Genomic DNA, 21,928 nt, shown 5'->3' with positions numbered 1-21,928 from the left:
TCTTGGTAGATGGAGGTGTATACCCCAGCTGAAGGGTGGACAGCTCTGAGCAAGAGTGGACAGCTCCATCATCTGGGTCTACCAAGCCTAACTTCCTGCTCCAATCAGACTATACCTTTTTTGCAGCCCAGTAGAAGGCATTTTTAAGGAGCATTTTCTCCCTCAGCACTTCAGGGCTAAGCTTGTTAGCCTGATCTGCTTTGGTCCTGCTTTTTTTAAAAATCCAAAATAAGTCTATTCTCCACAGATTGGACCAAGAATCCAATACTATTCATTGCCTTTATCATTGGTGGGAATTATTATCATTGTTATTACTCACTTATTCAGTGCCATCCATTTTCATGGTGCTTTATAGAATAACAAAACCAAAAAGAGAGCAGTCCCTATTCCAAGGTGATTACACAATACATTTCAACCATATTATGGGGCAGGGATAAAAGAGGGATAGCCAAGAGTAACAAATAACAAATTGAGTTCAGATAGTAGAGCTAGAGGTAGGAGTCTGGGACAAAAACTAGAAGTTGGTATCAGACCATTTTGCGATAGAAAGATATTGCCCCATCACATTATTTTTTAGATTGTGAGCCCTTTGGGGACAGGGATCCATCTTATTTACATATTATTTCTCTGTGTAAACCGCCCTGAGCCATTTTTGGAACAGCGGTATAGAAATTGAATTAATAATAATAATAATAATTATTATTATTATTAGAGAGGAATATGTCCCTCTTTTCTCTTACATTTTAAGACCTAGGCAGCTACAATTTGCTTTGTTTCCTGTGAACAAATAATACAAGTTGTTCTGGTAAGAACTAATCTGCCTACTTTCCTTTCACTATAATCTTAATTGATCATTACCATCCTCACAAATTTGCCCACTTAAGCCTTAAATGTTCACATATCTGGTAGTGGTTCCAACATCCATAAGGACTGGGTTCTGCGCCTGCGCAGACCACACTTCGGATGGAATTCTTTAGCTCCTCGCGACGCCCAACCGCCGGCAGCGCGTGGCTGCAGTACTCTTAAGCAGCGGTTAGGCATCCCCTTTCCTCAGTTTCTTGTTGACCGCCTAAGCGCTCACATCTTTGGGAAACTTTTTGCTCCTCAGATAGTGATTTTATTTGATTGACATGGACTTGACCTATTTCGGACTTTGACTATTCTTTCTGGATAACCTTTGTAAAGACGAACTGTTAAAAAGAGTAAAGATTAAATAAAGACAACGACTCGGAACGGCCTACGGACTTCTCTGGCAAATGATGCGGAACAGACATCGGCTTACTCTAATGATCAACTGGCTTACAGGCACAGTATATTATTACTACCCCAGTATTCGGAGATTTGGGAGTACCTATGAGTTCCGGCAGAGAAAAAACGCGGGAAAAGACCACCTTTAAGAGGTGCCGTAACTGCCACGGGAAACTCCCTTCCACGGATGGGCATGATCTCTGCCTCTTCTGCTTAGGAGAATCCCATAGTCTCTCCAGTTTCAGCATCTGTTCTACTTTTAACAAGCAGACTCTTAAGAACAGAGCTGCTCGCCTGAAGGTGGCATTAATAGAGCAGGCTTTACAGCCTAATCAACCGGGAGCTCCGGACTCGAGACCTGCCACAGTGCAGTCTAAAGTCTCGACATCATCAAAGGGTGCCCTATCAGCCACTTCGACATCAGCGGATCAGGCTTCACCTTCCAGGAGAAAGGCAAAAAAGATCGCCTCGGCACCGGCGACTTCGGCGCCGGGAGCATCGACGTCGGCCAAAACCTTTAAGAAACCGAAAGGGGTTCTTCCAGGCTTGAAGTGGAAATATTCGGAGTCGGTCTCGGATCACCTTGTGAAGAGGTCGAAGAGGCACAAGGCTAAGGAACTCCGGGCTAGCTCTGAACACACGCCCTCCCCAACGGGGTTGCAAATGTTTCAGAGCCCTCAACGTCGGGCGGCCTCATTATCCCCAGCTCTGACTCCAAGCCAATCTCTCCTGACATCGACTCGGCCTTCTGAAATAGCGTCGACGTTGAGGACAGTGTCGACGTCGAGGGTTCCAATTCTGAAGCCACCAACATCGAAGATATCTTCAACACCAGTTGAAATTTCTGCAGAAAACAATCCTGTGTCGATGTCGGAGTCACCTGGGATGGGTACACCTGGTACCATGGTAGGATTGACCTCCGACACAGCAGAAAAGCAATATAACCTATATGTGGTTGGTGACAGTGGTCCCATCGTGGATCCGTACGATACAGTGGCAATAGTTCATGATACAGAAATAGGACTGGAACCCGTTCTAGAAACTGAAGAGGTGGCTTTAGACCGTCAGAAGTCGCCTACGGCGTCAGAGGAAGAGGGCACACTTTACTGTATGCTCCACTCAGAGGAGATGCCACCCTCCACTAATACCTTCAAGGGCTTTCTGTATGCCTCTCCTAAGCCAAAGACGCCTTCCTTGACTTGCCCTACAACCCCTATGGTGGGCCTTTTACCACAAGGGGGTTGGCAGAACACTTGTACCGTCTCCCCAGAGGAGTACTCTCTCTTCCAGTTGTGGCTTTCAGAAAGGGAGCATCCTTGCTCACCAAAGCAATTAAAGGAGACAGCGGTGCAAATTGCCACTGCGGTGACTCAAACGGCCACACCTGTAGCTTTACAGAGATCAGTTTCACTACAGGCTAATTGGCCATTACAACCATTACGAACAGCAGTACAGATGAAATCGATCGCATTGCAAACTGCACAGCCACCTCAGGTATTTGCCCCACAGTCGGTAACAAAGAAGACTGTGGCACTCCAAGCAAACCTGACAAATCGTTCAGTTCCGACACGTAAGGTGGATGCCTCCTCATATACTGGTGAGGTGGTCCCTCTGACTTTCCCTCTATCTCTTTCCTCACCTTTACCTCCCTCTTCGGACGAGGATGAGGATGATGATGAGGAGGAGGATAATCCTGATGATTACTCGTCCGACCCCGCAGAACCGGAGACTCCGGACGAACCCACACTGCCAGATCCAATTGATGATGTCGCTGCGGTCCCGTCTATCTCCCCTAATGAGGAGATGAAGGGATATCATCAACAGGTAGCGGAAATGGCATGTGTGTTTGGCCTCAACGTAAAGCAGAAGTCACTGGATTTGGACGATCCTGTTTATAATATGCTTAACAAGGCTACGGGTTTGCAACCTGTTTACCTCCCAATGTTGCCTCATATATCACATGCAGCGAAATCGGCTTGGGACGTTTTACAGACATCAACGCCTACCTCCAAAAGGTTGGAAGTCCTCTACCGTGTGCAGGAGGAGGAAAACGAATATTTGATGAAACACCCTTCCTCAAATTCTTTAGTAATAGACTGTGCTACTACCTTTAAGGGGGGTAAACGACATACGACCCCTGCGGACAAGGAGGGGAGGAAATTGGATGTCTTAGGTAGAAGAACCTATTCGACTGCTTGCTTCTCAGTTAAGATTGCAAACTATATTGCCTGCCAGGCCAAGTACACACACTCACTGTGGGAACTCCTGTATGAACAGCGCACGACTTTGGATCATGAGGCATTCTTAAAGAAGTTTGAGGCTACCTTTATACGTACAACTTCCACCACTAGACAACAGCTAGCTAATGCGAAGCATTTGGCAGAATCTGAGTCTCGTACGTTAACATCCGCAATAGTCCTAAGACAACATGCGTAGTTGCGAACCACGCAACTTCAACAAGATATGAAGGATCGGATTGAAGCTTTACCTTTTGGGGGAAAGGGCCTGTTCTCGGATGACACAGATACTACCATGGAACAGTGGAAGAAATCCAAGTTAACAGCACAATCCTTCACTAATCAGAAGCTTAATACTCGCTATCAATCATATCAAGAATACCAACCTTATCAAAGGAAGCAAGGTTATTATCGGCAGTCTGAACGCCATGACTCCAGGTGCCAATATCAGCACAGTAATCGGAGACAGTACCAGTCTAGAGGCAGGAATAACCAGCAAGGCCACAACAAAGTGGCTCAACAACCGAAACAGCAGCTTTGATCTGTTTCTGAGCCCACAGGCGAGCAACATCTCGGCCGACAACATCTCGGGCCCTTCTCCCCACGAATTGGACAACCCCACCTTGACGCCTGCCAGAACTAACATCAAACTGGCCAGTCATGCTCAAGCATGGCAACACATAACATCAGACCAGTGGGTCTTAAGGATTGTTGCGACAGGCTATGCTATAGAGTTCTGGGAGACCCCACCCTTTCAAGGGATGAGGTTCATACCGGACACTCCGGTTTTGTGGGAAGAAGTGCAGGAATTGCTTTGAAAGGAGGCAATATCGCCGGTACAGTGGGCTCAAGGCCATTAGGGATTCTACTCCCACTACTTTCAGATACCAAAGAAGGACAGGGGAATTTGTCCAATAATGGACCTACCCTGGCTCAATCAGTACATAGAAGTGCACAAGTTTCGCATGACAACATTGCAAGGCATCCTTCTCCTACTACACGGGGCGCAATGGGTTGTGACGCTCGATCTCAAGGACGCGTACTTCCATGTAGGGATACAGCAAAACCATCGGAAATATCTACGATTTACCCTATGGATCAATATATACCAATACAATATTCTACCCTTCGGCCTGGTAAGGGCACCGAGAGTGTTTACAAAGTGCATGGCAGTGGTTGTTGCGCACTTAAGGGTACTCGGTCTGTCGGTTTACCCACATTTCGACGATTGGCTGATAACAGCGCAAACCAGGGACCAACTACTCTTGGACATAGACATTGTGAAGTCACTGCTAAACGACCTAGGAATCCAGATCAACTGGAAAAAGTCGCATCTGTCTCCAGCAAGGAGCTTACAGTACATTGGGGCACGACTCGATATGCACCAACAGATGGCTTTCCTGCCAGAGGAGCGATTCCTTCGCATACACTCCCTAGTGTGCCAATTCCTGATGACACCAGAGCAAAAGGCGAGATCTGTACAGGTGCTACTCGGCCTGATGGCTTCGTGCAGCACCACAGTTCCTTATGCAAGACTGCGGATGTGCAGTTTACAGCTGTGGTTCCTCCGGTCTTTTCGATCACACTGCGACCCGCAAACCTTGTGACTTCTGCTGCCAAAAAAGGTTCAACTATCGCTGCATTGGTGGACGAAGCAGGCTCATCTCCTTCGGGGAGTGCCATTCAAGACTCCCTTACCATCGTGTACCCTAATGAGCGACGCGTCTGCGCGAGGCTGGGGAGCTCACATGGGGAGCAGGAGAGCTCAGGGCTTGTGGAACCAGAGGGAGTCTTATATACACATCAACTTCCTGGAACTTTTAGTGGCGTACAAGGCTCTACTCGCTTTCCAGGATGCACTACAGGACATGGTGGTCCAAGTGCAGATGGACAACACCACAGCGATAGCCTATGTGAACAAGCAAGGGGGGACTGTATCCCGGGCTCTGTGCAACCTCAGTTTGCAGATCTGGAATTGGTGCATCCCGAGGAGTCTGCACTTACAGGCGATGCACATCAAAGGCAGCTTAAACTGCCTGGCAGATACGTTGAGCAGAGAAATTGTGTTACAGCAGCACGAATGAGAACTGCATACGGAAATCCTAGACACGCTGTTTGTGGCCTGGGGCAGACCAGAAGTGGATCTTTTCGCAACACAGCACAACAAAAAGTGCGAGGCCTATTGCTCCCGAATGGGACAGGGAAAGCATTCAAAGGGCGATGCCTTTCAATTTCAGTGGGTGAGGAGCTTCTTTTACATATATTCACCAACTCCGCTCCTTCCCAGGATAGTGGCCAAGCTTCTTCAAGAACGGACACGGGCAGTCTTGATTGCACTGTGGTGGCCCCGCCAATTCTGGTTCACTCAGCTTCTCAGACTATCAAACGGGACGTACAGACGCCTTCCCAAATGGAAGGACCAACTAACCCAGAATCAAGGCCAGACCCTGCACCCCAACCTGTCAGTTCTCAATCTGACAGCGTGGACGATAGGCTTTTAAGGAAAATCCTTCTGAATACTCGGAGATTATCAACACGGAGGAGCTACAGGGCAAAGTGGCGAAGGTTTTGCATCTATGCTCGTGAACATCATTTCCAGCCTGGGGAGGCCGGACTGAAGGACGTGCTCCTTTATCTCACTTTGTTGAAAAAGGCTGGGTTAGCCAATGTTTCTATTAAAGTGCACATGGCCGCACTGTCTTCGCGTCATCCAGGATGGGATGGCAAGACGGTTTTCACACACCCTAGGTGTAAAGACTTCCTGAAAGGCCTAAATAATTTGTATCCACCTGTTTGTGAACCAACGGAAAAATGGAGTCTTTCGCTGGTTCTTGGTGCGCTTACAGAGGCCCATTTTGAGCCCATGGTGGCGGCATCGTTGAAATTGACGGCTCTTAAGACTTTATTCTTGGTGGTGGTGACCACAGCAAAAAGGGTGAGTGAGCTTGGGGCTCTCAGAATGGATGAACCATATACCGTAATCCACCAGGATCGGGTGGTGATGAGATTGGATCTGGAGTTTTGGCCAAAGATCCTCACCGACTTCCATCTGAATTCAAATATAGTCTTACCTACCTTCTTCAAAGATCCAACAATGCCGCTTGACAAAGCACTGCATTCTCTGGATGTCAGACGGGCACTGCTTTATTATCTGGAGGCTACCCGCCACTTAAGGAAGACAAGGCTACTTTTTGTCTGCGAGAAGGGTCGGCATAAGGGCCAACCCCCGTCTCGCCAGAAGTTGGCATACTGGTTGGTAGAGCTCATAAAGAAGGCATATGATTTGCAGGGGGTTCCTCTTCCCGCAAGAATTTGTGCGCACTCCACCAGAGCTGCGGCGTTGGCTGCACATCTGTCAGGCATTGTATTCCAGGACATTTGTTTGGCGGCCACATGGGCTTTGCATCAGACGTTTGTCAAACATTATGCTGTGGACATAAGACTTGCAGCGGCAGCAAATTTCAGGCGAGCGGTGCTGAAGAGAGTCCTACCGTAGCCTCATGCACCCTCCTCCATTCTCTACAGCTTGTGATTCACCCAGTCCTAATGGATGTTGGAACCACTACCAGATAAACAGATTGCTTACATGTAACGGGTGATCTGGTGTGGTTCCACACATTCATAAGACCCGCCCTTCCATCCCCGCTGCATGTATTGCTACGATCAAGAAAGTGCTATGGTGCGTACCATTGGAAAGGTCTTCTTTGTGTGTCAGTCAACCTCAGTCAAGCGAGTCGGCTTATCACCAAGAAACTGAGGAAAGGGGACGCCTAACCGCCGCTTAAGAGTACTGCAGCCACACGCTGCCAGTGGTTGGGCACTGCGAGGAGCTAAAGAATTCCATCCGAAGTGTGGTCTGCGCAGGCGCAGAACCCAGTCCTTATGAATGTGTGGAACCACTACCAGATCACCCGTTACAGGTAAGCAACCTGTTTATCTGCCATCTTGAATTGGAATGGATGACATCACAAAGTATGCTATTGAGCCAGCCCTATGTGTTCGTACACATGCAGCAAATTTGGTTCAAATCAGCTAGGCGGTTCATAAGTTAGGCCACTTGCACCTCAAGTGTTTATGCATCCACCATCTTGAATCAGGGTGGATGACATCATCACAGACTATGCCACTGAGGTGTCCCTATGTGTCACTCTCTACAACTGTACCACATTTGGTTCAAATCGGTTAGATGGTCCACAAGTTAGCCCACTCAAATGTTTACGCATCCACCGGGGTGGATGACATTATTACAAAATGTACCATTGAGGTGTCCCTATGTGTACCTACAACTGTACCCAATTTGATTCATATTGATCCAGGCATTGTGATGTTGAAAGAGGAACGAACACACACACACACACACACACACACTCAATGCTAGGTGATCTCATGAGCTTACTTTCCTTATGGAAAGTAGGCTAAAAACTGTACCTGCATGGTTTTTGCTTATTATGCAGGAATGTTTATCAAAAGCATTCTCTAGCTTCAGCCAAAAAGAGTGTCACAGTTCATGATCATCAGCGAGCACGGACTCCCATCTAGCATTAAGTTATCAGTAGAGTCTTAAAATATTCTTTTGTAAAAGCCCTGAATGTGTATGTGTGTTTCTAGAGAATCATTCTGAAATTTGTCACAATGAATCTCTAATTGCAATTCATGTAGTATCTGTCCTGTGACAGTTTGTAGAGTGTCTTTTCATGCATATTCAAATCTATGTACTGAAAGACTGCAAAAAGGTAAGAGAATAGTTGAAGGATCATATAGCATAGCAGTCCTAATGTCTACCTTCTCTCTTCCAGGAAAGGTAGTTTCCAACAGGACGGTTGACTATGAAGAGGTGCAATGGTTGAACTTCACTGTTCGGGCCTCAGATAACGGATCTCCACGGAGATCAGCTGAGATACCGGTATACCTAGAAATTGTGGATATTAATGACAATAACCCCATCTTCAGCCAGCCATCCTACCAGGTGAATTGGAACAGAATGTATGTGTGGGGGGAGGTAAGAGGGAGGGAACAGAGACAAGATGGGAAGACAACAATCATGATACAAAGCTTGTATTTAAATAGGCCACTAGTATAGTAGAGATAACTGTATAACTGCCTGTATGAAATCAAGTCAGGCTAGTATTCTGACTGTGGGATTCTCTGTTTACCCACCTTGCCAGGAGTAGTGCAGATAGTCATCTGCACTGGTTCCGGCAGTTCTGGTCATGTGCGTGCATGGCTTGTGTGCCGCCCAGGCTCAGAGTGATCGTCTGGAGAGGAGGAGAGGTAGGTTGAACCCTGCCTCTCCCCCCCCACCTGCCCGTGCGGTCATGTGAATAGCCCCCCAATAAGCGCTTTACTTCGCTAAAAGAATTTTACTATATACTTGCTGGAGGAAAGAGATGCTGATTAATTCTGGCTTATGTTATGCTATTAAATTAATTGCAATTATCCTATGATAAGCTGGTTTGTAAAATTGTTGTAAGAGCAAAAGAAGGTAAGAATTGCCTTGTTGGATCATGCCAACCTAGTTTGGAATCTACATCCAATACTGATCAGACAGATGTCCCTGAAAAGTTACAAGTAGGGCATGATAGTGATGACCTTCCTCTTTTCTAACCCACCTTGAGTTTTATAAATTGATGGTATAAGTATGTAATAAATAAAGATAAATAAACCCAGTACTCAGAGCTATACTGCCACTGAACATGATGATTCTATTTAGTCAGGTATATCTTCTGTGAATTTGCCTAATCCTCTTAAAAGCAATCTAAGAGAAAAAGCAATCAACACATCTTGTGGCAATGAATTCCACAAGCTGATTATGTGTTGTGTGAATCACAGATTAGGTTTGTATGCATCAATCAAATGTTGCTCTGCCCGGCGCAGAACGGTGTTGGGCAGGGCAGGGTTTGGACCCGGGCTCCATAGAGGCAGAACAGACATGTTACATCTGCCCTCTCCATGTGATGGGGGATGCCGTCTGAGTGGTGCCAGAGATCACGCCGACCAATAGGAAGCAGGAGCTGCACTTTGAATGTGCAGCTTGGGCTCCCTCCCACCTGCAGTTCTTCAGGCAAGCAGCTCCCACCCACCCTCCTGTTACGCAGTGAGAGATTAGCTGGTTGTTTCAGGGCCAAGTAGTAATTTTTTGTCTTCACCCAGAATGGCTTGGGGTGTAGATTTTCCCACCTACACCTCATTGTAGTGTATTTGAGGAGTTAGGGGTGGGAGTATGTAAGGTTAGGTATTTGCTCACACAGGCAGGTGAGTGTGGGCAGGGTCAGGTAAGGAATCAATTGTGTGCAACCGGAGGCACCTGTTGTAGGTGAAGGGTGGCTCCATGGAATAGCACCTCAGGGTTTTGTGGCCCAGGGTTGGCTGTGATCGGACAACTTTTTGTGGCCCCTTGGCTCACCCACTCAGAGTTTGGGGGCTCAAGTGGGGAGTGACCAGGGTGGTTGCCTCCTCGGCACAGTAAACTGTGTGACTGGATGAAGCTATTCAGCGGACACTGCTGGCCTCTTTCAGGCCCTATTGCTTCACCCAAAAGCTCAAGTGGGCAGGCAGTTCTTGATAGGAGGCTGAAGAGTGGCCCGTACTCTAGTTAATTGTTATCTTGTTGCTTATCCTTTATTGCTAGTTAATAAAGTGTGGCCCTATTTTATTCCATACACACGTGTCCTGTCTTCATTTTTGGGGGTCCAGGGATAAATAAATGTTACACTGACACCTCAAAGATTATGTGAAATGGATCTGATACACTTTTTGATAGCTATTACCCACAGGATCTGGATCGAGATCCATCAAGATCAATAAGTATGGGTTCTGTGCCTGTGCAGGAAACACGTAGTAGCAATGCCACAGCTCTTTGAGGCATCCAAGCCCCGCCTCCACGCCTACAGCATGTTATTCAGGCGGGCTGGGTGCCATACTCCTCAGTTCTTTTCCTACCAGCATTGCATTTGGACCTTGGTCTGTCACTCATCATTGGAATAGTTCTTCAGCACATTCAATTTTGTGAGTTTGTGTGTGTGTGTGTGTGTGTGTGTGTGTGTGTGTGTGTGTGTGTGTGTGTTTAAAGGACTGTTATTTCAGAATTTGGCCCATTTCTGGTTGATGGACACTGACCGGTGTTTTTTGACTTATTTCTGGCTGATGGACAACGAATGGCATTTTTGACTGCCGGAACGAACTCAGCTTATGCATATGCCTGTTGATATGGCTGAGGACAAACGGAGCTTTAAGCAGTGTGAGGGCTGCAAAGCAAAACTCCCCTCTAAATATCTCCATGAGTTGTGTCTCATTTGCTTAGGAGGAGAGCATAATGTGTCTACTTGCAAATTTTTTCTGTCATTTTCGAAACAGACACGCAAGAATCGGGCTCTTTGGCTGCATGCCACCATTTACGACGATGTGTTAAGCCCGTCGATTCCAGGTGAACCACGCCCATCTTCTTCATCTTTGAAAACACCACCAAAAGCTTCTTCAGCATCCAAGTCCCACAAACCTTTGACATCAGCCTCGACCTTGACAGGAACGCCTTCAAGGTCAAAAGCTTCCAAACCATCAACATCGACTTTTCGTTCTCCAGGCTTGACACCAAGGCCCATGAAGTCTGCAACTAACCAATTGACTACTGATCCTTCGATGCCGAAACAAAAAAACCCCTAAGACCATCGATTTAACACAAGAACGGACACAGTCTCCATTGAACCTGCAACAACTTCCTTCGATACCGATTCCTAAGTCAGAGGCTCCCCTCGACATCGACCCTTCCAAGTCCTCAATGTCAAGGAAGTCACTGATACAGACAGGACCTCTCAATGCCCATAGACACCGATGCTGTCAATATCAAGGGCTCACTCGTCCCTGGCACTGACACCAGTCACCTCATCAGAGCCATCGATGCCAACTGAACACTGTATTGCTCCATCAACACCAGTGGTCCCCTCACCACACTTCCCACTCTCAACATCGAGTCTACATACTCCAGTGCTGTCAACATTCAGGCAAGTCTCATCACGGTGTCAAATGTTGACACTGACATTCGATATCAGTGAAGGAAAAGGAGAAGCAGATAGGGATGCTGGCTTAGACCCTACAACTGCACTCACATTGTTGTCCATTCTAAACTCCTCTTCTAGTACCCCATCTACATTGATGGTCAAGGGATTTCCTCCTTCAAGTGCTGACAGGGCTCGACTATGCTCATCAGCTCCACCAGTACACCCTCAGGCTACCTTATCTGCTGCCCACTTAGGAAGCCCTTCAACCTGACGTTCTTGTGGGTTCTCCCATACATCAGCAGCTGGCACTGCACTTACTATGGCATCCATGGGGTCATGCTCCCCTGATGCCCCATATGATTATCAGGGTGAAATACCATGGAAATCCTTTGCACCAAAGTCATACACTCTGATCTCTTCCGCATTACCGATTGCCACCCTAGTGAGTAGGAATGCTTCAAACAAAACTGTCACATTTGCCTCTGAGTCAACATTGACCCTACCACCAGCTGGAGTGTCTCAGGCAATGTAGACTAGCCCCCCACTGTTCAGGGAGGTGGGTACCCAGACAAGAGCGCAATCTCCACCTTTCAAGTCCATAACAGAAACCCAAATGTGTATTCCTTCATCTCCAACTGGGTCTCCATCAGACCACCATGGATCCTCTGATTTTGAATCTTATCCAGAAGATGCAAATAGCTTAGTGGATCCTTCAGCTAATGTGCCACCCTCCACCTATGTTTCTCCGAATGAAGAGATGAAAGCTTACCATAGGCATGTAAGAGCAGAAGCTTTAGGTTTGAATTTGAAGTCTGAGCTTTCCACAATAGATGACCCAGTATACAATTTCATGATTAAATTACAGGCCACTCAACCTGTGGCTCTTCCTGTTCTACCTGTAATATCCAGGGCAGCTAAGTGTGCTTGGGAAGTACTGCATATATCCACTCCTACCTCTAAAAGACTGGAAAGTCTGTATCAGATTCAAGAAAAGGATAATACTTACCTTTTAAAACATCCAGAACCAAACTCCCTGGTAATCGACTGCACCTCCTTGTTGAAAACTGGGAGACAGCACATGACCCCATCTGAAAAGGAAGGAAGAAAATTAGACCTTCTAGGGAGAAAAATATACTCAACTTCATGTTTGTCCATTAAAATTGCTAATTACTCAACACAGTAATGCGCCATGCATGGCCAAGTACAATCATGGCTTATGGGAATCTCTGAAGGGAGATTTAGATAATTTATCACCTGAAGAGTTCAAAAAGAAATTCCAGAAAACTGGAAAATCTGTTGGACTGACCAGACAACTGTTTAGCACAGCAAAACCTCTCACTGAGTCGGAGTCTCCCTCCTTGGCTGCAGCTGTCACACTACAAAGACACGCATGACTGCAATCCACAAACCTTCAAAGTGACATGAAGGAGAAAATTGAAGGCTTGGCCTTTGATGGGAAAGGCCTTTTCAGTGAAACGACTGACTCCACCGTGGAGCAACTTAAAAAATCAATATTTACTGCGAAGGCTTTTACCTCTACACCATCAACATCCACTTATGGATCAAAGTATCAGCCTTACACCAACGAACAGAGCACAGGTTAAAGGCAACAAGGTCGGCAGGGCTATAAGAAATTATCCGTACCACAAGCATCCTTACCAGGGGAAGGGCAAGAATACTTAGTCCCAACGCACCAAGCAGGCAGAAACTCAAAAGTGCCTTTGAGATACGAGACTGTCCACCAACACCCCTAAACTCCCTCCCATTCCTGCCACCAGGGGCATTAACATCTTGGCAGGCGAGCACCTCCAACAGCCTTGCAGTTCCATTTCTCCCACCAGCACACTACTCCATCAAGCTGGCACACCATGCCCCTGTATGGCACTGCATAACATCGGACCACTGGGTCCTAAAGATCATATCCTCAGCATATGCCATAGAATTCAAGATGACCCAATACTTTATGGGAATGAAGTTCACTCCACCGTCCCTGTCATTACAGGAGGAAGTGAAGGAGTTATTGGAAAAGGGTGCAATCAACCCTATGCAGTGGGTGTACAAACAGGAAGGTTTTTACTTCCGCTATTTTCAGATTTCAAATAGGGATGGCAGAATCCGCTCCATCCGGGATCTACGCCACTTCAACAAACTTGTCCGCATCAGGAAATTTTGCATAACGTTGCAAGAGATCCTACCGCTTCTCTATCAAGAGAACTGGCTTGCAACGCTGGATTTGAAAGATACCTATTTTCATATTGGCATAAGGGAACAACACAGGAAATACCTACGCTTTACCATAGGCAATCAAGTGTACCAATACAACATCTTACCCTTCAGACTTTCCACCGCCCCAAGGGTGTTTACCAAATGTATGGCTGTCGTGATCTCCCATTTGAGGATGCAGGGAATTGCAATCTGGTGTTCCAGCAACATCCATCACAGCCGGCTCAGCTAATCCAACAATTCTGGGGCCTTATGGTGTCTTACTACACAGTAATACGCCATGTACAGTTGAAAATGAGGAAACTGCAACTTTGATTTCTGTCAGTTTTCCATCCAAACTTAGACAGCCAGCGCAAGCATATAGATATACCATCACAAATCCTACACACATCAACTTCCTGGAGTTTCTGGCTGTCTTCCAGGCGATGAAGGCCTTCCTACCACTGTTACAAGGTAAAGTCATCCAAGTACAATTGGACAACACCACAGCCCAAGCATACATCAGTTGTCAGGGGGGAACAGTGTCAAGGACCTGTGTGCTCTCAGCATACAACTGTGGCACTGGTGTATCAGGCACCAAGTTTTTCCAATAGCCATCCACATAGAGGGCTTGGACAATGTCCTAGTGGACTATCTAAGCCGCAAGTTTGCACAGCAATGGCAACATGAGTGGGAACTCAAGTGGGAATATATTGCTTCTCTTTTCGACCTGTGGATGAGCCCAACCATAGACCTTTTTGCGACTTCAGAGAACACAAAATATACTTGCTTTTGCTCATGGGCGAGACACGACCCTCTGTCTCTAGGGGATGCTTTTCAGGTGGACTGGACTCGAGTGAAACTATACATGTTTCCACCACATCCTCTGATAAGTCAACTAGTAGCACATCTCCTAGCTGCTCCTACATCATGCATCCTAGTGACTCCATGGTGGCCAAGGCAACCATGGTTGCCACAGCTGCTCAAACTATCAGGAAGCCATTACAGACATTACAGGCATTACATTGTCTGCCTCAGAAGCTAGACCTCCTGTCCCAGGACAACAGACTTGTCCTCCACCCAGACATGCTCACATTCCATATGACAGCATGGTGAATCGACTTCTGAAAAATATCTTGCTTAATCCAAGAAAGCCCTCCACTAGACATAACTATTTTGAGAAATGGCTGCATTTTAAGACTTATTCCAGGATGCACGGTTTCCTGATATTTTGCCCAAAATAGTGTCCAACTTCCACCTCAATCAGGACATTGTGTTCCCTACATTCTTCAGAGATCCAACTACACTTTGGAAGGCACAATGCACTCTCTGGATGTACGCAGGGCACTGTTGTACTACCTAATGTGTACCAAAGACTTTAGAACCACCAAGTGCCTCTTTGTGGCCTACAAGGAACCAGCCAAAGGTGCCAGCATATCCAGACAAAGAATGTCCAGCTGGCTGGTTGAGCTCATCTTGCTGACCTACAAGTTGCAGAACATAAAACCACCAGAAGCAATCAAGGCCCACTCTTCTCATGCCTAGGCTTCATTGGCTGCACACTTGTCAGGGGTAACTTTCACAGACATCTGTAGGGCAGCAACATGGTCCATGGAGTTACTTTCCATGAAATACTAAGCCATAGATGTGCGCTTTGTTGCCGAGGCAAACTTCAGGAGAAGCATTTTTAAGTGGGTGTTACAATAACTACTACTGCACCCTCTTCCATGGGGAGCTAGCTAAACGCCCATACTTATGGATCTCGGTGGATCTCGATCCAGATAAACAAGTTAATCACCTGTAACTATTGATCTGGTAGAGATCCGTCGACAACCATAAGACCCTCCCAGACCACCCCTCTGCAGTAGTGCTCTGCTATGTGCGTATCAGTGTGCAGACCATTCTTCTTCTTCAAGGGTGATGAACTCACCGGCTTATCCAGATGATAATCCTTCATGGTGGTCAACCTAGAACTGAGGAACATGGCACCCAGCCCACCTTTAAATAGCACACTGTAGGCATGGAGACGGGGCTTGTATGCCTCAACAAGCTGTGGCATTGCTACTGTGTGGTTCTTGCGCAGACACAGAACCCATACTTATGGATGTCAACGGATCTCTACCAAATCAATAGTTACAGGTGATCAACCTGTTTTTCTGACTGCAATTATCTCCTCTTGTTCTTGTAGAAGCCTGTTTTTGAGGATGTCCCACTGGGCACTGTCATTATGAAGCTCCGAGCAACTGACGCAGATTCTGGACACTTTGCTCTCATCCGGTACAGCCTAGGAGATGGAGAGGGCAAGTTTGGAATCAACCCCAACACGGTAATATGTTAAGCCAACATGCAGGCCTCGGACTGGCCAAGTCTGTAATTAATTTTATTTTTATCCTGCTTGTTTTAGAATTGTTTGCTATTAGGCAACCCTGACTATGTAATGTTTTAATTATGTTGCTTGCATACAGATTTGAAAAATAAATTAATGACATCTGCCACACTTGTGTAAAGATATTTTAATGCCCTTCCCCATCACATTTTGTCTGAATTTAACCGATACCCAATGCCTCCTTTATCACGACATTGCCACCCACCTTAATGTGCAGCATATTTTATGGCAGGTCTTAAGACACCAATGCCAGAACTGCAGCACAGGGACACTGATGCAGATGGACCTTTAGTGGCTGATATGACACACACATTACAGAGCTGTGACACTGGGCTCCTGGTTTATAGTAGACTTTAAAGCAAGCCCCAACACTGTTCAGAAGAAGCGGGTGCGGAAGCAGCGTTTCCACTGGTTTGCCCATTCATGACAATGGGGAAACCGGCAGAATTGCTTCTACCACTGAAGAGCATCGGGGCTTGCTTTGAAGTCTGTAGCAACCTGGAGGGTGCAGTATTACAGCTCCATAATGCTGCACATCATGTCAAACAGTGACTGCAAAAGTCATGACATGTAGGGAAGGAACTTGTCTGCTCAAGCAAGAGAAGCTATAAGCTCCCTTTTGCCTGGCATACCTGAAATAGAAACTACATTCTGACCACCAATTCATTTGATTTTACTGGTTGACATTCTGTGCAGCACAGTATGGGCAATACAGACACACCGACACCGCTGCAGGGCTCCAAATCACTTGGCAGTACTGCTGCACAAGTGAGCAGTATTGGTTCTGTTGATGGTTGCATGATTGCACATTGCTTGCTACTTCCATTGGGAATAATGGAAGCAGCACACAAGGTGGGATCACACAAGAGTCAGCAGTACCAGTACTGCTGTCTTACATGGCAGCATCACCAGATGATTTAGAGCTCCCCTACAGTGGCATGGACGGGTCTGTATTGCTGCATTCCACTGTGCAGAATGTCAACCACTGTCTCCGCAGTGGTGCCAGAGGTTTCTCTGAAAGGACCCAATAAACTTCTGGAGCTTTGTGTGTGTTCCAGGGCGATATCTACATTCTATCAACCCTGGACCGGGAAAAGAACGATCATTATACGTTGACAGCTGTAGCCAGAGACAATCCAGGAGACATTTCTAGTAACCGCCGAGAGAACTCTGTGCAGGTAACCATGGGATATGGAGACTTTACAGCATTTTTTCAAGCACTTGAAAGGGTGTCCACTATATTTGCAAGAGGCAAAGTATCACTTTTTCTGCTTTGCTCATCTGCAGCTGTACTCAATATTTCTGTTCCAAATGAAACAACTAGGACAGAAGATGTACTGTTTCAGAGTATGATCAAAAGTAAGTGATCATACTCTGTGAAACACTATATCTTGAAGTGAAGAAATACTGATGGTGTATTAGGGTAGACTTGACCCAGTAGGGGAGGTTCTTTTCTGGGCAGTTGGAGCCAATAATCAGCCCAGATGAGAGGTCTTAAAGATCAAAGCTTTTATTCTGCAGAGGTACTACTTTGGCTTATGCTCAAAGCAGGACAAAGGACCATTACAGAGAGCATACATTTATACTCTTAAAATTGTTCTCCAGAATAACATGTTGTTCAGCTACATAGCAAATACGTCATCATGACTTGCTAAGATTAGGGAATAAACCACAAACATGCACGCAGGCAGACAGACAGCCTTATCTCAAAATTGTTCTACATTCACGGTCACTCTAACTTATGGGAGATGGAAGACTACTAGAGAGAATACACAGTAGTAAGCATCCTTCTAGCAGAGCAGATCCTTGAGTTTAGTTAAACATAATGGTGTTGCTTATGTCATGCTGTGAACCTCTATGCATTTCTGATTTACTATACATCACAGACAAGAAGCTTCATGAGGTTGTGAATGTATGGAAGTTCAAGATAGATGGGGAAGGGGATATAGCTGAATTTAAAAAAAAAACCCAAAAAACAAATGCATAAGCTGAGTCAGAACAAAGGAGAAGAAGAATCAACCTGAGAATACAAGAAAGAGAACAGATATTACGGGAAGAAGAAAAGGAGTAGCACAGTCAGAGACAAAGGTTTAGTTCTTTATTTATGGGAATGTTACGATTGCTATTCCCTATACTGCTCCAGTAATTTAGAAATGCAGAAAACGCATAGCAGCTGCAGCAGCCAGGAAATTTGTGTCAGCTTCTTGCATTCACCATTGTTAACAGATGAAGCCAATGGGAAGGCCACTATACTCATGTGCTTTGATGCGTCCAAGATTTTCTTGGTCTATTACCACATTAATGATTTGCTTTGATGACAGGTGTTGATTACAGTTCTGGATATCAATGACTGCCGCCCGCAGTTTGCTAAAAAACAGTTCAGTACCAGCGTGTATGAAAATGAACCAGCAGGGACTTCTGTGATCATAATGACTGCCACTGACCCTGATGAAGGAGACAATGGAGTGGTGACGTACAATATGGAGGGGCCTGGAGTAGGTATGTAGTTCCATTAACAGAGTATAGGTATATAGACAGTTGAAAGAGAGAGAGACTGGTTAAAATCCTAGAAATTTTCAAAGGCACAGAAGCCAAACTAGACATGATGTTAAAAGTATTATTAGCCCTGATGGGTTTCATTTTTCTTTAGTCAGTAGTTTACAGATTGAGGGCCCCATGGATCACAGCAAGGAATAGGAGGCTTTAGAGCCAATCTGATCCAATTTTGAAAATACTGGAGTCAGAATCTTGGTCCCCTGTGGTTGTTGGGTTGGAGTTGGATTTCTGGTCGGAAATCTGACTTAACGTCAGGTCCTTAAGTTGGATGGTTTCCCATAGAAGTCAATGGGGAAATGAAAATAATTCAGGGGAAATGTCCTAGGACTTTGGCATTCAGTAGAAGTGAAGTATGAGATGGAAGGATTCTGTGTAGTGAATTTGAAGTGAATCAGACAAATTGTAAATAATTTTACACATTACAACTGCTGTATAAAATCAACTATACTGATAAGCAAGCAAAGGGTACAAAACAGGCCTGTTTAGCACCCAAATATCAGATTAATTCTAATTCAACTAAAATGTTTCAGGGAGAGACCTACATGGACTCCACAACACTGAGAGCACCATTCTGCCATTGTTAGAATGGTGTTCTTGCACAAGAACACCTCATTAAAATTCATTAAAAATCACAGGATTGTCCGATTTACTTCAAATTCACTACACGGTGTTCTGCCAACCTGTACTTCATCTGTGCCAAATTTTGAAGTCCTAGACTGAGCAATTTATTTTTCCTGATTTTATATTCCATTTCCCCATTGAACAATCCAATTTTCTTTGTTTTTCAAAATGGCAATTTCCTTGTGCTTCCGACAGTCCAACATTAATTCCAATATTAATTCTGACAGTCTGGCATGAATTCTGGCAATTCCAATCCAATATTGGGGACCCAGTATAATATCAAAATCTGGCCAAGTTTTTAACACTTGCCACAATGTTGGATCAGTTCCTGCATTGCCAATCCAACTTTGCACAGGTCTAGGATTCAATGTACTGTTGTGATGGAGAATTTCACAACTAGCAACTTGACATGAATGAATTTATAGTGTTCTCTGCGGGCATATGAATACTTTTATCCAGCCTTTCGGTTCCATTCTCCCAACCTGATTCTCATTTTTACTATATGCTAAGCTATAACACTGTTTTTATAGAGAAAATATTTTTGTAAACAATTATGCTGTATCCAAAGTGAGATATGTCTCTTCTGTCCTTAGAGGCCTTCAAAATCCATAAGGATTCAGGGCTCATAACAACTCGCAGACGTCTGCAGTCTTATGAGAGATTCAATCTGACAGTGGTGGCTACTGACAAAGGAAGACCACCACTCTGGGGGACTACTATGCTCCAGGTGGATGTCATTGACATCAATGATAACCGACCGTTATTTGTCCGGCCCCCCAATGGTACTATTTTGCATATTAAAGAGGTAAATTTCCAGCTGGAATATCTCATGCTTCTTCTGATATAACAGTTTTCCAGGTCTGGCCTTCTATAACTACTGCTGTTTAGTACAACAGATTTCCACTACAAGTTGGGAATCCACTGCAAGTTGCTTTGATTAGTGTTTATATCCATAACTTCCTTTCCTAGCCAACAACATATAAAGGCAGTTCTCTGTCTCATGTAGGGTAGTAAATATGAATGAATAGCATCTAGATCTGGATTGAGATCCATCGACAGCCATAAGAATGAGTTCTGCGCCTGCGCAGGAAACCCCGTGGTAGCCATGCCTCAGCTTGTTGAGGCATCCAAGCCCCGCCCCCACGCAGAGCATGCTATTTAAGAGCGGGCTGAGCTCCATGTTCCTCAATTCTTTTCTGACCGCCTTTGCGTTTCGACCTCGGTTCTGCCGCCTCTCCGTCGGAAAGTTCCTCGTGAGTTCTTTAAAAAAACCCAAAGAACTATTATTACCACTGGACTGAACTTTAGTGTATGACCTTTTTCCTGGCTGACGACATTTCCTAATTTCTGACTCAGACCAGCTGACAACCTTCGACTGGCTTTAACTGCGGACCGGACTTGACTACCCCTCTCGCTTACTGTAATGGCTGAGGAGAAAAAGTCTTTTAAGAGGTGTGAGGGCTGCAATGCTAAACTCCCCTCAAAGGACCTTCATGATTTGTGCCTGATTTGGTTGGGTGAGGAGCATAATGTCTCCTCCTGCAAAATATGCCTTTTGTTTTCCAAGCAAACGTGGAACATAAGAACAGCCCTGCTGGATCAGGCCCAAGGCCCATCTAGTCCAGCATCCTGTTTTGCACAGTGGCCCACCAGATGCCGCTGGAAGCCACAGACAGGAGTTGAGGGCGTGCCCTCTCACCTGCCATTACTCCCCTGCAACTGGAAGAATCGGGCACTTCGCCTCAGGGTAGCAATTTATGATGAAGTGTTAAGTCCCTCGACACCGGGCACACCCCGTCATTTGACGTCGAAAGTTCCACCAAAACCTACTTCAATGCCTCACTTGAAGTCAAAACCCTCAACCTCGATGCGTTCGGTATCACCTCATTCAAGACCGAAATCCTCTACCTCGATGCACTCGGCATCTCCAAGACATGCCTCGACATCGGACCATCCCTCAACATCAAAAGCTATGCACAGCCCCTCGACTTTGAGAAAATCCTCGACCTCGATGTCAAAACATAATCGTCGTGTCTCTTCCACTACTGACAGCGACCCCGACGTCGATGAACATACCGATAGGACAAAGTCTCTGAAATGCTCCGCTCCGGCTGCAACGTCGGCACCTTTTGCAAAAACGACAAAAGTTAATCGACCTGACTCAAGTTCATAATCCCTCTCCTTCGGCAATTCAGGCTTCTTCGTCAGCTCTACCTGCACCTTCCACGCCTGTTCAGGATGTTGAAGTCGACCCTCCATCACCAACACCGATCTTGACCCGCCCTTCAACGCAGAGACCAATGCCAATACCGACCTTCTCGATGCCGAGAGCAAGATCGCTTTCGCCAGCTCCGACGCCAGTTCCTTCATCCCCCACATCGATACCAGCTGTGTCTTGTCCAAATGTCTCGTCGACGTTGCACACACCAGTGATCTCAACATCGAAACAAGTCACTCCTCGATATCGATCACCTCTCCCGGCATTCGACATGGAGGACACTGCTGCAGATACTGAGGTGGGTCTCCACCCTTCTACGACGCAGACGCTGCTGTCTCTCTTAGATTCAACTGCAAGCACTCTGTCCCAGGCTACATTCAAGGGATTCCTTCTGTTAGAGGAGGATTCCCAAACTATCCCTGCACCTCCATCTCGTCCAGTGCCGCCACTCTCAGCAGCCCAATTG

General features: G+C 45.9%; 1 protein-coding gene across 17 annotated transcripts in view; it reads left to right on the top strand.

Annotated features, from left to right (window-relative positions):
• Positions 1-21,928, top strand: part of CDH23 (cadherin related 23) — an 846,530-nt gene that overhangs the window by 760,317 nt on the left and 64,285 nt on the right. For all 17 annotated transcript variants that reach the window (XM_053312564.1, XM_053312546.1, XM_053312548.1 and 14 more), the window contains 5 exons: positions 8,282-8,451; positions 15,870-16,007; positions 17,126-17,245; positions 18,389-18,566; positions 19,838-20,049. In XM_053312564.1, the coding sequence (XP_053168539.1) occupies positions 8,282-8,451; positions 15,870-16,007; positions 17,126-17,245; positions 18,389-18,566; positions 19,838-20,049 (818 nt within the window). The remainder of the gene's footprint in view (positions 1-8,281; positions 8,452-15,869; positions 16,008-17,125; positions 17,246-18,388; positions 18,567-19,837; positions 20,050-21,928) is intronic.

The sequence above is a fragment of the Hemicordylus capensis genome, chromosome 3 (genome assembly GCF_027244095.1).
Source record: "Hemicordylus capensis ecotype Gifberg chromosome 3, rHemCap1.1.pri, whole genome shotgun sequence".
In the NCBI taxonomy this organism is placed as follows: Eukaryota; Metazoa; Chordata; class Lepidosauria; order Squamata; family Cordylidae; genus Hemicordylus; species Hemicordylus capensis.
The sequence above is the reverse complement of the archived record's forward strand: the minus strand, read 5'-3'. Positions and strand labels throughout refer to the sequence as shown.